The following is a 14,657-nucleotide window of genomic DNA, read 5'->3' as shown; positions in this document are numbered from 1 at the left end:
TTGATAACGAGCTCACTTTTGTGTTGAATTTAGCTAATAAAAATCTGAAAACCCCAAATACCTCTAGGTGTTGTGTATTTGGTTCTGTTGGTCACCAGAGTTCACTACCATCATGGGACCAATTAGCCTCTCCATGTGTCCCAGGCTTGGCACCAGGCTCTCAGCTCGGCAAACTCACCTTCCTTGGGCCCAAGGCCCTGTCACTAATTACAGAGCTGAGGACATTGGTCTTTACAGCCACCCTGTGCTACTGTTCTGCTCTGCAGAACTCAGTTCCCTATCTTTGTTTCTCTGTTTTTGCTTTCTTTCTCTCACTTTGAGATCTTCTTTTGTCAAAAGTGTGGCAACTGTATTTATTGCAATTTCAACTGAATTTCGTTCTGTTTCAGTGAAGGGGCCTTTCAGTCTCTACTCTATCACTGTGCGGGAAGTAGAAACTGAGTCTACCTTTTATCAACTATACTGGTATCTATCTCTTTCACTAGGCAGACAATGAAGTCTTTTTTGTTTTTTAATTCTTGAACTTTACTTTTTAGGGCAGCTTAGCCACACAGCAAAGTTGAGCAGAAAATGAGACCGTTTCATTCTGTCCCCTGACCCCACACATGCACAAACTGCCCCACCACCACCTTTCCCCACCACAGTGGTACATTTGTTACAACATGGGAACCTACACTAATACATGGTTATTACTCAACGTCCCTAGTTTACGTCAGGGCTCATTCGTGATGGTGTACAGACTATGGATTTGGGCAAATGCATAATGACACAGATCCACATTATAATGTCATACAGAATAGTTTTGCTGCCCTAAAAATCTTCTATGCCCTGCCTATTCACCTCACCCTCTTCACTAAGCCCTGGCAACAACTGAACCTTTGACTGTCTCCATAGTTTTGTCTTTCTCAGAATCTCATAGAATGGGAAACGTATAGTGTGCAGCTTTTTCATACTGACTTCTTTCACTTGTTTCCTCCACGTGCACAGCTCGCTAGCTCATTCTTTATAGCGTTGAGTAATATTGTCCATTGTCTGTGCTACAGTTTATCCACTCAGCTACCAAAGGACATCTTGTTGCTTCCAAGTTTTGGCAATTATGAATAGGGCTGCTACAAACCCCTGCGTGAAGGATTTTGTGTGGACATGAATTTTTAATTCATTTGGGTAAATACCAAGGCATATGATGACTGGATTATCTGGTTAAAGTTGTTTGGTTGTATAAACAACAATAACAAGCAAACAACAAACTGCCTAATTGTCTTCCCAAGTGGCTATACTATATTTTGCATTCCTACCAGCAATGAATGAGAGTTCCCTTTGCTCTATATCCTCTTAGCACTGGTGTTGTCAGCATTCTGGATTTTGGCCATTCTCATAAGTGTATAATGGCATCTCGTGGTTTACATTGGCAATTCTCTGAAGACGTGATGTTGAACTCGGCAGAGGCTTGGATGCCATCCGTATATCTTCTTGAGTGAGGGGTTAAGGTTTTAAGACTTGGGTGTGTTAATGTCTTGGACCATTTTTTAATTGGATTGTTCATTTTCCTGTTGTAAAAACTTACAGTTTGGGTTTTTCTGGTAGTGGTTACTATGGACGTTTCTGCTCAGATAAGCTGTGGTTCTCTGTATTTGCTCGCCTCTTTCCCATTTGTGGAGAAGGTGTTTGCCCTCTGGCCTCACTTCTCTCACAGATCTAGGAAGAGTTGTCGATTTTTCAGTTTAACTTTTTACTTGTTATTCAGATCAAGTGGTAACTTCTAAGCCCCTTAAATGCTGAACCAGGAACCAAGAGTTTTAAGTCTTTTCTTATTTTTGTGTTTTCCAAGGTTTCTTACGTGACTTCTACATATAGCATGTGCTTAAGGACTTTTGCTAAAATTTGTTGAACACCATTGGTAACAGCCCATATTTTCAAGCACTTTCTAACTGCTATTCATTATTCTAAGTGTTTTTACATATGTAATCCACTTAAACCTCACAAGAACTCACCTGTAAGTGCTATTATTATTTGCATTTTGCAAATAAGAAAGCTGAAGAACAGAGAGCTTATAAATATCTTCCTCCAAAGGAACATAGCCAGTGAACGGAGAACCAGAATTCAAACTCTAAGTACTTGAGAACCCATGCTCACAGCCATCATGCTCTATGACCCAGCTAACTCTAAAAATCCTGAAAGTATTGTGGTCCAACTTATCATGAGAATGCCAATAGTCCAACAGATTATTTCTTCTTCTACTGATTTTGGAACCTGCTAATGTATTTCAATTTACTGCCCAAACATCTGAAGTTAACGGAAGAGAATGACTTTTGAGTACATTCCTGGCAAGAAGAGGATGATGTTTCTACGAACCCCACACAGAAACTGATGGGCCACAAGAGTTCTCTGAGCTCCTGAGAGCTGATGAAGGTCTTCCTCAGCCCATCAGAGAAACTCCACTTTGCCTACAATGAATCTGGTACTAGAAAAAGATGTCCATGTTCCTATGAGTACAAACATGTGCACTATTTTCTCTGACAAATTAGCACTGACGCTTGCATAAATACAATTTTGAGGTTACTAATGTTTTAAAACAACCTAGGTTGTTCCGATTCTATTGCTCATACACTGAGGTTCACCACTGTTAACAGACAAGCCAAAGATAATCATTGCCCTGTAGGCAACCCCAGCTGTAGCAATGAATATGCAGTCTGTTTCTGCAGCAGCCACTTTTTGGTGGGCGCTCAGACTGACTGCATACTTTGTTCTCTTTCTTTATGGAAACACAGTTTATCTGTACCACCAATCTATCCTCTTTTTTTCCTGACAACTAACTTGAACTTTTTTTTTTTTTTAAGATTTTATTTAGTTGACAGAGATCACAAGTAGGCAGAGAGGCAGGCAGAGAGAGAGAGAGAGAGAGAGAGAAGGAAGCAGGCTCCCCGCTGAGCAGAGAGCCCAATGTGGGGCTCGATCCCAGGGCTCTAGGATCATGATCTGAGCCGAAGGCAGAGGCTTTAACCCACTGAGCCACACAGGCACCCCCTAATTTGGACTTTAAAGAACATTCTGATTTCACTGGAATTCATGTTGGTAGGTTTAAGATACATGGGAACAGGGACAGAGATGTTTACATATCAAAATACTGGATCATTTTTAATCAGTATATTCTTTACCAACCAAGGGGATACTCTATGGTCATTAACCAGTTATCAGGAGAGTTTATCATCAGGTATGCTGCATGTTCCTTCCTATCCTCACTTGGCTGAGAAAAGAATCATAGTCTAGTGCAATTTAGACAATGAGAAAATGTATTTCCCAGGGGCACAAAAAAATGTATGCAGAACTTCCTTATGCTCTCCTCTCAAAAAAACAAACAAACAAACAACAAACCCACTTTGTATTCTTTAATGTTAAATTATAGCCCATCATTTATGTTTTGAAAACACAAGTACTCAGCTCTTTCTGGCCTAATGAATTTGTAGATAATATCTAATGAATCATGGGCACATTTATTAGATATATTTTTGATGTAGCATTAATTTATAGAATGGGTTTTTCATTCATTCATTCATTTGTAATTGGCATCTGCTCCAGGCTGGTGTTGGAATGGACAGCCTACAGAGATATTACAGGGTGCTAAGTGTGGCCACAGTGTAGAGACAACATGGTCTGAGAGCTCAGAGAAGAAGACAACCAGTTAAATGCTTTAAAAACGTGTGCAGAGGGGTGTCTGGGTGTCTCAGTCGCTTAGGTATCTACCTTTGGCTAAGGTCATGATCTCAGGGTCCCAGAATTAGGTTCTGTGTTGGGCTCCCTGCTCAGTGGGGAGTCTGTTTCACCCTATACCCTTCCCTCTGCTCATGAACTCTCTCTGAAATAAATAAAATATCTTTAAAAAAAAAAAAGTGTGCAGAGAAGGCTCTGGGTAGGCAAGCACTCAGGACCCCGATAGAACAAAACACAAGGATGCTTGAAATTCTGACCTCATCTAGCTAGACCCTTTCTTTCCTAGAAAGTATTTCGTCAAGTTCTACAAATTTATAATGGGTTTATAGATTGCATGCCACTGACCATAGATATTTTTTTCCAATAAGGGTTGTATACCGAGAGTCTCAAACTGTGTACTAGAGACAGCGCCAAAAGATGGGCCTTTAAGGTCTGGCATAGTTCAGAACGCAATCTAGTAAGGGCACCTTTGGCAATGGACTCCTTGCACAGTATTGACAGCTGCACACTGAACAATCTCAAGACCTTATAGACATGTGTATTCCTCATGGCAGAAAATGGTAGTAAAGAGTTTGATTCCAATTAAGGCAATGTATTAGAATTTTTTGACCAATGGAACTAAAGTATCCTGAGGGGAGGTTGCCTTTTTTCTAATTCACAAAGGTGTGTAGGCTACTGGTTGCCGTGGTTTTTGTTCATCTCAAACATTACTCCTGCCTCTACCAGAAACTATAGAGGGCGTGGACCATCTCAGGTGGTGGTCCCCTCCATCGTGAGCACACTTACCCTGTGGTGGTGTCTCCACAGACCAGGCCAAGGACAGAGGATAACAGCTCAGGAAGATCAGAGGAGGTGAGAATGGCGGTAGCAGAAAAGAAATTCAGAGGACGACTTTTCCCTACATCACTTGCTCTTTGTCCTTCTTTCACAGTGAGAATTCTAGGGTCCACGCCCCCTCTGCTTGCATTTTCAGGGCTTCATTCACACTTTTCCCTTTCCTCCGGTACCTCCAACCGCAAATCAGGCAGATCATCTCAGATAACAAAGTGCTTGAATGTATACTCCTCAAACCAGGGAGCCTTTCTCATTCATTGTTTCAAGCTGACAGCCTAGCACTATTTTAGGCTTAAAGCAGATACCAAAAAAAAAAAAAACAAAAACAAAAAACTGTGACTGAGCAATAGGAATGAATACAATTACAAGGTTAAATGCACTTTTTGGAATAACCAGTTGATTTCATTTATCCCTGACTTCATTGGGATTAATATTATAAAGCGAGCAATAAGGCAAAATTGGCTTCTACAAGGCCAGCCATCTTGGCTCTGCTGTACCTCTTTTCTCAAGAAATGATGAGATGTGGCACTTGCCAAAGAGAATTTCATTTTAGGAAACTATCAAGGGATAGTTATTTAATTAGAGGGAAAACTAACAATTCAAAGAAACCAAACAGTCTGGGGGTTGTTGTTTGTGTTCGTAAAATAACCCCAAAGTAAAAACAGAATGGCAGAAGTTGAATTACAAACAAGAGAACGTCACCTCCACTCTGGGTAATCTACAAAGTTCCTGAAATAGATAGTAACTGGAGTAACTCTCTTACCTTGTAATTGTTCATGAGTTCAGCTAACCAGAGCTTAACGGACTTTACTGTATCTTCTCGCATGTACTTTTCAACTTCGGATCCGTCACTAAAAGTCCGGTTTCCCACATGGATGGCTTGCCTCACTTCTGGGAGGGACAAAAATTTCCCATAGTAATTTTGGTCCTCAGGTTCCTGGCAGAAGGGGACATCAGAAAAACATTAGGAAACGTGACTGGGTGGCAGGAACAGCCTGTGGGGAAAGCTGCAAATTTCTGCTAATATAAACTATAATGAACAAGATGAGACATGACTGTTAACTGGTCTCCGCCTTGAGATTTTTAATTTGGGGGTTCTGAGGTGATTTAAATTTTACTGATAACAAAACTGGATGATCTGATACTTTCAGAGCCAATGCTCCATTTGCACTTAAATGCTCGATTTTTCTTTCTCGGTAACTCATCTTCTAGAATCTATGACTCCAATCAACAACCCCGTATGAGGGGCGTCTGGGTGGCTCAGTCAGTTAAGTATCTGCCTTTGACTCAGGTCATGATCCCAGGGTCGTGGGATGGAGCCTCATGTCAGGCTCTCTGCTCAGCGGGAAACCTGCCTGCTTCTCCCTCCCTCTCTGCTGTATCCCCTGCTTGTGCTCTCTCACTCTTTCTGTCAAATAAAATAAATAAAATCTTTAAAAAAAAAAACCCACAACATTTGAGGCAATGACAGGAAAGAACGGAAGGGGTGAGTTTATCAAAAACAATTTGCTCCTTGTCGGAGGCTCTATGGGACGAAAGTCAAACGGACCACAAAAGCCAGAGCCGTGGTCTGGTGGATTAAAAGCCGAGGCTTTCTCTTCCATGTTCTGCTGCTTATTAAAACCACACGTACAAAATAATCAGCTAACCATAATCAAAGGAGGGAAATATACCAAGTGTAAAAACAGATGACTTTATGAAGGACATGAGACAAAAGAAAAGTTGTCCATGAGCCTCATTAAAAAAAAAAAAAAATACTGCATAAAGTCTGTGATAGTGAAAAGTCTGTGATATTCATCATGCTAAAAGAAAAAAGGTATAAATGCCATTTTAAAAAATTACAAAGGGATAAAAATGTTTGAGACCAATAATTTTGTGCATCCTCCTTTTTTGCTAATCTTTCAAATACAATACTCTGTAAAGGAAAAAGAAATGTGATTACAAATCCTGTTTCTCTCTTGCCTACCATCTGATTTTCTCTTGGTAGAATCTAAATCCAAAACCACAGGTTTGGCAGAGTCTATTGAAACCAGCTTTATATTTTATTTACAAAATAGTTCATAAATAAGGCAACTTTTAAAACAAGATGTATTCTCATATACACTAGATCAAGATGATACAAATCCAAATACCCACTTTGGCTTCTTTTTTATTTGATTAATCCTGCACAGAAGACATTGATTTTGGCCTACTTTTATGGAAGAAAACTACTTGAATATTTTGAGAAATATTCCAAAGAGCTTAAAGTGAGGGCCATACTAAGTGCAGAAACCATCTTAAGTTAAAAGTAAGACAAAGCAAATATTTTCCTAAAGGCTTTGGCAGTTTTGATTATCCAAGCCATCTTATGTACAGAGCAAATAATGTGGACATTTTCAAGAAACTCACTACAGGCTTGGCATTCTGGGACCTAATACCCGGGAGAGCAATCCTGTCCTCTATCTTTGACAAAAGAACTTCTATATAACAAGCTCTACTGGGTAGTGAGGGGGATTATGTTAATCAGAGATTGTTTTGAGTTATCTGGAATATCATTCTTTTTTTTTTTTTTTTAAAGATTTTATTTATTTATTTGACAGAGAGAAATCACAAGTAGATGGAGAGGCAGGCAGAGAGAGAGAGAGAGAGAGGGAAGCAGGCTCCCGGCTGAGCAGAGAGCCCGATGCGGGACTCCATCCCAGGACCCTGAGATCATGACCGGAGCCGAAGGCAGCAGCTTAACCCACTGAGCCACCCAGGCGCCCCTGGAATATCATTCTTGATGGTCAGATTATAACATATACAACGTCAGTGGGGCAGGGGAATCCTAAAGATTAGTAGATCAAATAATGCCATACAGTTAGGACATATTTATCCAGTATAAAGTTACCTACAGTATTTCTCAAATTGGAAGAAGTTTGGTTTTGCCAAAATTTTTAAGCCAACACTATCACAGTTTCAAAAATGTTGTCATTACCTTGCACTGTAATATGTTATAATAACTAGGACATCCTGTGATATTATGGAAGTAAGAAGGGTTGCTTGTTAAGTCACCATCTAGTAGTTTATCCAGTACCTAGGTCAGGAGAGAGAGAAGGAAAACATCAGGGTAGGTAAAAACACACGGGCACTTGTCATTGCATTGATTTAACAGTTTCCTTATTCCAGCATCGTTTCCTCGTTTCAAACAACCATTTATTGCACATCTTCTCTGGGCCAGACACTACCCCGGGCACTGGGGAGACAGCAGTGTGAACAAGAGAGCATAAGTCCTCTCCCTGGACCTAATATCCTTGAGGGAGACAAGAAGCAAGTATTCACAGGAAAAACATGCAGTATGGTAAGAGTGATAAGTGTTAAGGAGAAAACTAAAGAGGAGAAGGAGAATAGGAAGTGTCATGGCATGTGTGGGCACATGTGTATGCCTGAGAGCACGGTGCACTGCAGAGAGGGGGAAACACAGGTCTCCCTGAGAAGGTAGCATTTGAATAAACTCCTGCCGGAAGGAAGGAAGTGAGCCATGCAGACATCTAGGGAAAGAACATTCCAGGCAGAGGAGACAGTGAGCTCAAAGGCCCCGACCATAGGAATGAGCCTTGTAGGGAAGGATTGCCATAATATGGATCATTGACCATTCACCCAGGTTCTTGGAGCTAGTGGAAGTTCCCTTGGGACTTCTGACTTTAAAAACTTGTCAACAGTGGAGGTGAGGGCAGTCAGCATGATTGTGTGCCCTTCTCTGGTCATGTATAGTAGCACAGAGATAGACATGGGGTGTAAACAAGTGCTTTTAGCCTGGATGGTGGTTTGGCCAAAGGAGCTGGGCTGACCTTGAGTTTCAGCTGGGTGATTAAAGCAACTAAGACCTGAAGGGGTTAAGGATCATGACTCAGTCGTAGGATCAATGGACTGCAAGACAATGGGGTTGCAGAACTGTTCTTTGAATTGGTATACTCGGAGAAGTGTGACCATGCAATGAGAATCTGAGGTTGTAGAGTGTTTGTCAGATTTTTTTGTTTTGTTTTGGGACTGAGCAGCTAAGATAAGAGGAGAACAAGATCGTCGAAAGACAGGAGACTTAGGAACTGAGGGGCCACGTATTGAAATGATCCTTCATGCAGACACTGCGATCATTAAAAATAATGACAAGCACGATGCCCTTGAGAGAGAGTGACAGTGAGGCATTCTCAGGGGATGAGCAGGAGAAAGTTGGAGGCTGGTAGGTAACGACAAAGAGTGGTGGGTGAGATCATGTGGGGATGAGGCAGTCCGAGCTCAGTACTTCTGGAAGGACAGAACATGATCTGAGGGCAGCAATGAGGAGCGAGGAGGACACCCACTCTACCCAGGAGCCAAGCAGTATGAAGTCGGTAAGAAGAACACAGTCCCTGCACTCGAAAGGGGAAGGGACAGCAGCAGGGGAGAAGCAGGTTTTGGGTAGAGCATGAAGATGAAGGGGATACTTAGAAAAGGGACTGAGAACACTGGGATGCTTTTAGATGAGAATATTGAGTCCATAAGGGGCTCTTGTAAAAAAAGATGCATTTGGTCTATTTTCAAAACCAGCTATCAGGTGTGATTTAGGTTTTCTTACATGGTAAGAATTCAGGACAATCGTATCCTGGTTTTACAGGTGAGAAAACTGAGGCTCAGAGAGGTTAAGTCACCAAAGACACCTCACTAATGTCAGAGGAGAGATTCAAGCCCAGGCTATGCTCTCCAGCCTACATATTCCACATCCTGCCACACACACACTAGCTCTCCAAGGGGCGGACTGCTACTCTCTTAGTCTTCAACTCTTTCTGGCCATGCTTTTGGGTTTAATATAAAATTCCATTATTTTATTAGATTAGTTTTCTTTACCAAACATGAAGCAACTTAATTTATCCAAGTGACCATTGCCACAGGGCTAGGGGCCAAGAATGAAAAGGATCAACATTGTGGAAAGGGGAGGGAGTAATAAGTATGCTCTAGGAACTCTACGGTCCCGCAGGACCACTGCCTCTGGCTGTGCCCTGTGCAGTACGTGGGGGTGCCTGGCGGAGGGGCAGAGAGCCATCAAAGTTCTGCTTGCCGAGCTGGATAACCAGACTTGGGCTGCATTTAGAGAAAAAGCCATCTCTATTCTCGTACAATGGTGGCCTCCACTTGCCAAGCTCTGAATCCACAGGTCTATGTCTGCTCAGCAGAGGTGTCTTTGTCTAACTTGTCCACCCAGAGGCAACATCACAGGCTAGCAGTAGTTCTGAATACAGGCAGCATTTTGTTTATGCTTAGAAATGATCTTCAACACCAATGGGAATATAAATGCCAGTCTTAAGAACAGATCTGATTTCAGAAAGAGTCAAACATCATTTGTTGTCAAACAAGTGACGAGGGTGGTCAAGACCTGTGAAATCCAGTTTCTGGTCAAAACTGGTTTCACGGAAAGAACTCTGTGATCCAGAGCATTGTCATGGTAAGGGGGACAATATGGGGCCAGAGATGCGCCACTGTGCATCTTGCGGAATGTCTAAATATCCCAGGAATTTTACAGACTGCGTGGGAGTTACCACAGGAGAATACCAGGGCAGGAATCGGGGATGGGGGGGATGATTCCAGTCCTAGTCCTGCCACAGTCTATTATCGGGCTTTTGGGCACTGAATGCAGTCCCTCAGGCCTCAGCCCCCTCATCAGTGAAATGTGGATGCGTGCATGTGTGTACAGGCAGAAGATGGTCTCCAAAATTCCAGCTCCAAGTTCCTGCTTTTTGATTAACTACATCATGTTAAGGGATCAGGGCATCCAACAGGCTTTATCATTTAGGCTTGTGATTTTGTCGGTACTCTCTTGGGTCTCAGGATTTCTCTGAGCCTTCTACTGCCTGCGCTGGAACACATTTGACCACTGCTGGCTTACTTTCCTAAGTATCGGCTTATCTATTTCCCTTAAAATAAAACAAAGAGTATTAAGTGAAGAATTCACTTAATATTGGATCAATGGTCACAGAAACACTGCATACCTTCCTAGGTTTGTTGTTCTTTTTGTCCTTTTGTTTTGGGTTTTGGTGCCTTTTGCTTTGTTTTCTGATGAATCTAGTTTAGGAAAGCTCTGACCTCATGGGCCATCTTCTCATTACCTCTGAAAACACCAAATAACCTGAACTTGTCCCCCGTTTTGTTAATCCGGTGGGGGCTTGGGTTGCCGCACCATGCAAGGATGCAAGGACATCCTTCCTTAGGTTTCCTTGGTTTCCTTACCCCTTAGGGCCCACTGGATGTTCTTCCTCTTGACATCACTTCATCCTTGTATGCTTCTTCAAAAACACATCAAATCTCTCACTTGCCAATGGGTCTCCCATGATGTAATATTTGATATTAATTTTAAATTTTAGAGGTTCAATCCTTTTACCCTTTCTGCCTACTACAACAGAGAGCCTAAAACCAGACTCAAAAATAGTGTCATTGCACGTCGAAGAGGGATCCTACATGTCCCCGTGAGAGCACTCTTTCTTTGCATTTACAGTTGCATGGAGATTCTGAATCCAAGCTCCCCAGCCACACCAGGTGTCCTGGTGCAGAGAAAGGAGAGGCTGTTGGCATCTGGAGGGACAGGTGGGGGGTTTACGGGATAGTTTCAGCTGTACATCTTGCTGCTGGGAGAATTGATGGTAAGGGCATTCACTGCTTCAGAGATTTCAGGCAGGGCGAGGCACCCTGCTTGTTGAATGGAGGGTAACCTTGTTATGCCTTTCTCCCTGAGTTTGTAGGGTCTCTTGTTTTGATCTGAACCAGCAGACCTGCAGTGCCTAGAAGACTATTCATATCAGGCCTCCGGCTTTATAACAACGATGCCCTTAGGAAAACTGGTACAGGTACAGGATGGGCTCCCAAGAACAGGAAGACTGAAGTCCTCCAAATGCACTCCTCATCTCATTTACTGATGAATGAAACACGATGGCTCTATGATTAAAGGTAGCAAACAGACAAACAAACAAAACCTAAAAGAGATCATTGGTATACAATCTTTGCCTGCACGGGCAAAGCCAAACCAAACCAAAAACTCGAACTCCTGTACGCTAATGTTCAGTATAGTCTCAGATTTTAAATAATTCCCTCCATCCCAATAAAAAGGGCAAGGAATAGAACCATATTATTGGATTCTCAAATTCAATTTTAGGGGAGCATTGTGACAATAGTTACAAATACCAATGGCTCTTTATAAAAGTTTCAGATTATTACACTTTCTCAGCTTTGTTCCCGACACACAGGAACATGTGACATTTGTTACACACTGAGGTCGTGTCTCCAGCTGGAATGCCGTGTGCGGATATCACCCTTCTGAAGGGTATCGAGCAGATGCTGAAGCATATGTATCTACTTTCTGGGTTGCCTTTCTTCTGATTTCCTTGTGATAGGGCATGCCTTTAGGGCCTACGCAGCATTTAAAGAAATCAAAACAGTTAATGAGAGACACAGCTAGATAAACACTCCAAGGTGATCGCAGGTTTAGAAGACAGTCAAAGTAAATTCAAAGATACCTGGATGGTTCTTTCTTTCACTTTGAGCTCACACTCACCCGCCTCCTGATCTCAGACAGCGGACCAGCTATACCTTCTCTAACAATAACAACAACAACAACATGCCCCAGTACCACAAGACTTCTAGGACCCAGCTCACATGGTTCTCATTGCTCCAGGGCCACGCAGTCCCCAGAACTCACTTCAAAGGCTTGAAGCCATTTCTTCTCCTTGATGTATTTCACGCACTCATCACACTGCTTCTGGAAGTACTTTCTCTGCTTCTCATCCAACAAGCCAATGTGGTACAGGAATGTGGCATAGCCTCCTATGATCTGAGGAGAAAAGAGAAATGCAGACGCCATGGGGAGAGAAAGAGCGAAGTTAGGGGAGCCCACTTGCTTGGTGAAGTAACCCTCTGTCATTTGTCAGTCTCCTGCACACAAACAAACACACAATGCACATGTTACACACGATGCACACACATACCCCAAACATACACACACCACACACATGCACAAAATACACACACAAACATCACACGCACGCGTGCCCCACGTTCACACTCATATTCAACCGAGGCTGACGGAACAAGTTGACACCTTAAAACATCTGGTAAAAATGAGAAGATTTTAAATCATTAGCGAGTCAACGGGGCAACATTATTTCCCTCCATCAGCTCAGGTCCCTAAGGTCAGAGGAGCCTCCACTGGATCAAAGGGGATTTAATCTCCTTACAGGACAGAATGGAAAGGACAAAGGAGACAGACACCTACTGATTCAGGATCAGAATACGCATCTCCGAGAGCAATTCCTTTCAGGTTGATCTTCATCTTCATCACGGGGTTAAGCACGTGGATATAGTGTGCAAGGGCTGGCACGTACTTCCCTGCGTACGACTGAGAAGGGTAGATGTGGAAATGAACCATTACAAATTGGTGCTATAACCATTATGTATTTAAGCTAATTAAAGTAACAATAAAACAGCAGTATTTCCACATGAGCTCCACCATATATTTTACCTTATGTTGTAAATCCCACAATAACACAGAGCTCTGTCTCTCACTTCCTCTGGCATCCCCAGACAGTGCCAGTGACATGCAAATCACCGGGGAGGTGCACCAAAAAATGACAGGTGGACATGAAACAGGTGAACAGTCTAATTTCCTTCACAAATCTGCCACCCATGGGGCTTGTCTTACCAGAAGGCTCTGTTAAAAACTTTATTTGAAAAGGAAAAAGTCTCGAGGCAAAAATGAAGTTTTCAAAATCTGTATGATGATGCAGTTTGAAATCTACATGTATTAAAGCAAGAGGAGAAGGAAAGTAACATTTATTGGCTACTGAAATTGTCACTTGACAATTATCTCTGTCTCCAACCTTTTCAAGTACAGGGTTCTTTTACAATTTCAAAATATTTTGCGGACACAAACATTATAATTCTACTTTTAGACCTTGCTGAGAAAAGCTACTATTCAGAAATATTTTAAAAATAGCTTTGTATTGGGGCACCTGGGTGGCATAGTCTGTTGAGCATCTGACTCTTGGTTTCGGCTCAGTTCGAGATCTCAGGGTCAAAGGATCAAGTCCCACATGGCCTCTGCGCTCAGCACGAAGTCTGCTTGAGACTTTCTCTCCCTTTCCTTCTGCCTCTCCACTCCCCGCTCCCTGCACTCTCTTTCTCAAATAAATAAATAAATAAATAATACAATCTTTAAAAAAATTAGTCTTGTGTTGTTTACATTAAAAAGCCGCCTTTTTGACATCTTCTCTTGCGTGTCTAATGTTAAACTTCATATGTTCAGAATGAAGCTTGAATCCGCAAGCCTTCCTTTCAACCTCTCTATTAATGTTACTGGTTCTAACTAGAAAATCATGGTGCCATTTCTTTTTCTTTCCTTTCCTTTCCTTTTTAAGTAGGCTCCACACCCAGCACGACCCTGGGATGGAGACCCAAGCTGAGATCACCTGTGAGAGGTGTTGGGCATTAAAGAATAGAGCCTGTTTGTTGTGGCAGCTGCGTTCTCCCAGGCAAAGGCCAGATTATATGAGAAAATAGGGCACTCTATCAACGTATTGATCACCTTTTTCCGCATAGGGCCTATTATGTGCCCAGAAGTAAGTTTCTAAATGTCAGTTTCAAGGAGGCTGATTGAGGAACATATTTTTAGGATCCCCTCTAGTTCTGAAGTTCTGGGATTATTGTTCTTGAGTTCTGGCTGCCCCCATTTACCAGTTGGGTAATTTGGAGTGAGTTGCTCAACTCTCCAGTTGGTCTTAACCAACTGAGCCAGCCAGGCGCCCCAGTGCCATTCCTTATCTCTTTCTCTCACACCCCACAGAAGTCCATCAGTGAGCCTTGTCAACTCTACCTATTCTGTCAAGATAGGTCCAGGATCCAGGGTCTTTGCACACCACCCTCTTCATCGCCTTGCTCCAGGTTCCGTCATCTCTTGCCTGGGTTCTTGCAGTCACCTAACGGGCCCCTTGCTTTTGTCCTTCCCCTCATCCAGTCTATTTTCAAGATAGTGGTCTACTAAAATGTGAATCTGGTCTTGCCACTGCTATGCTCAAACCCTCTGACGACTCCCCATCTCCCTCAGAGTAAAAGCAGAGTGCTTTTTCGGAGCCATAAGG

The 14,657-nt window shown here is 42.5% G+C and overlaps 1 protein-coding gene across 2 annotated transcripts in view; it reads right to left on the bottom strand.

Moving 5' to 3' along the window:
• Nucleotides 1-14,657, bottom strand: part of CPVL (carboxypeptidase vitellogenic like) — a 129,434-nt gene that overhangs the window by 46,821 nt on the left and 67,956 nt on the right. For both annotated transcript variants that reach the window (XM_059396660.1, XM_059396661.1), the window contains exons 8-11: nucleotides 12,797-12,919; nucleotides 12,224-12,355; nucleotides 7,499-7,597; nucleotides 5,306-5,479 (exon numbers count right to left, since the gene is read on the bottom strand). In XM_059396660.1, the coding sequence (XP_059252643.1) occupies nucleotides 5,306-5,479; nucleotides 7,499-7,597; nucleotides 12,224-12,355; nucleotides 12,797-12,919 (528 nt within the window). The remainder of the gene's footprint in view (nucleotides 1-5,305; nucleotides 5,480-7,498; nucleotides 7,598-12,223; nucleotides 12,356-12,796; nucleotides 12,920-14,657) is intronic.

The sequence above is a fragment of the Mustela nigripes genome, chromosome 4, assembly GCF_022355385.1.
Source record: "Mustela nigripes isolate SB6536 chromosome 4, MUSNIG.SB6536, whole genome shotgun sequence".
NCBI lineage: Eukaryota > Metazoa > Chordata > Mammalia > Carnivora > Mustelidae > Mustela > Mustela nigripes.
Note: the sequence above shows the minus strand (reverse complement) of the source record. Positions and strands in the feature narration are given on the sequence as shown.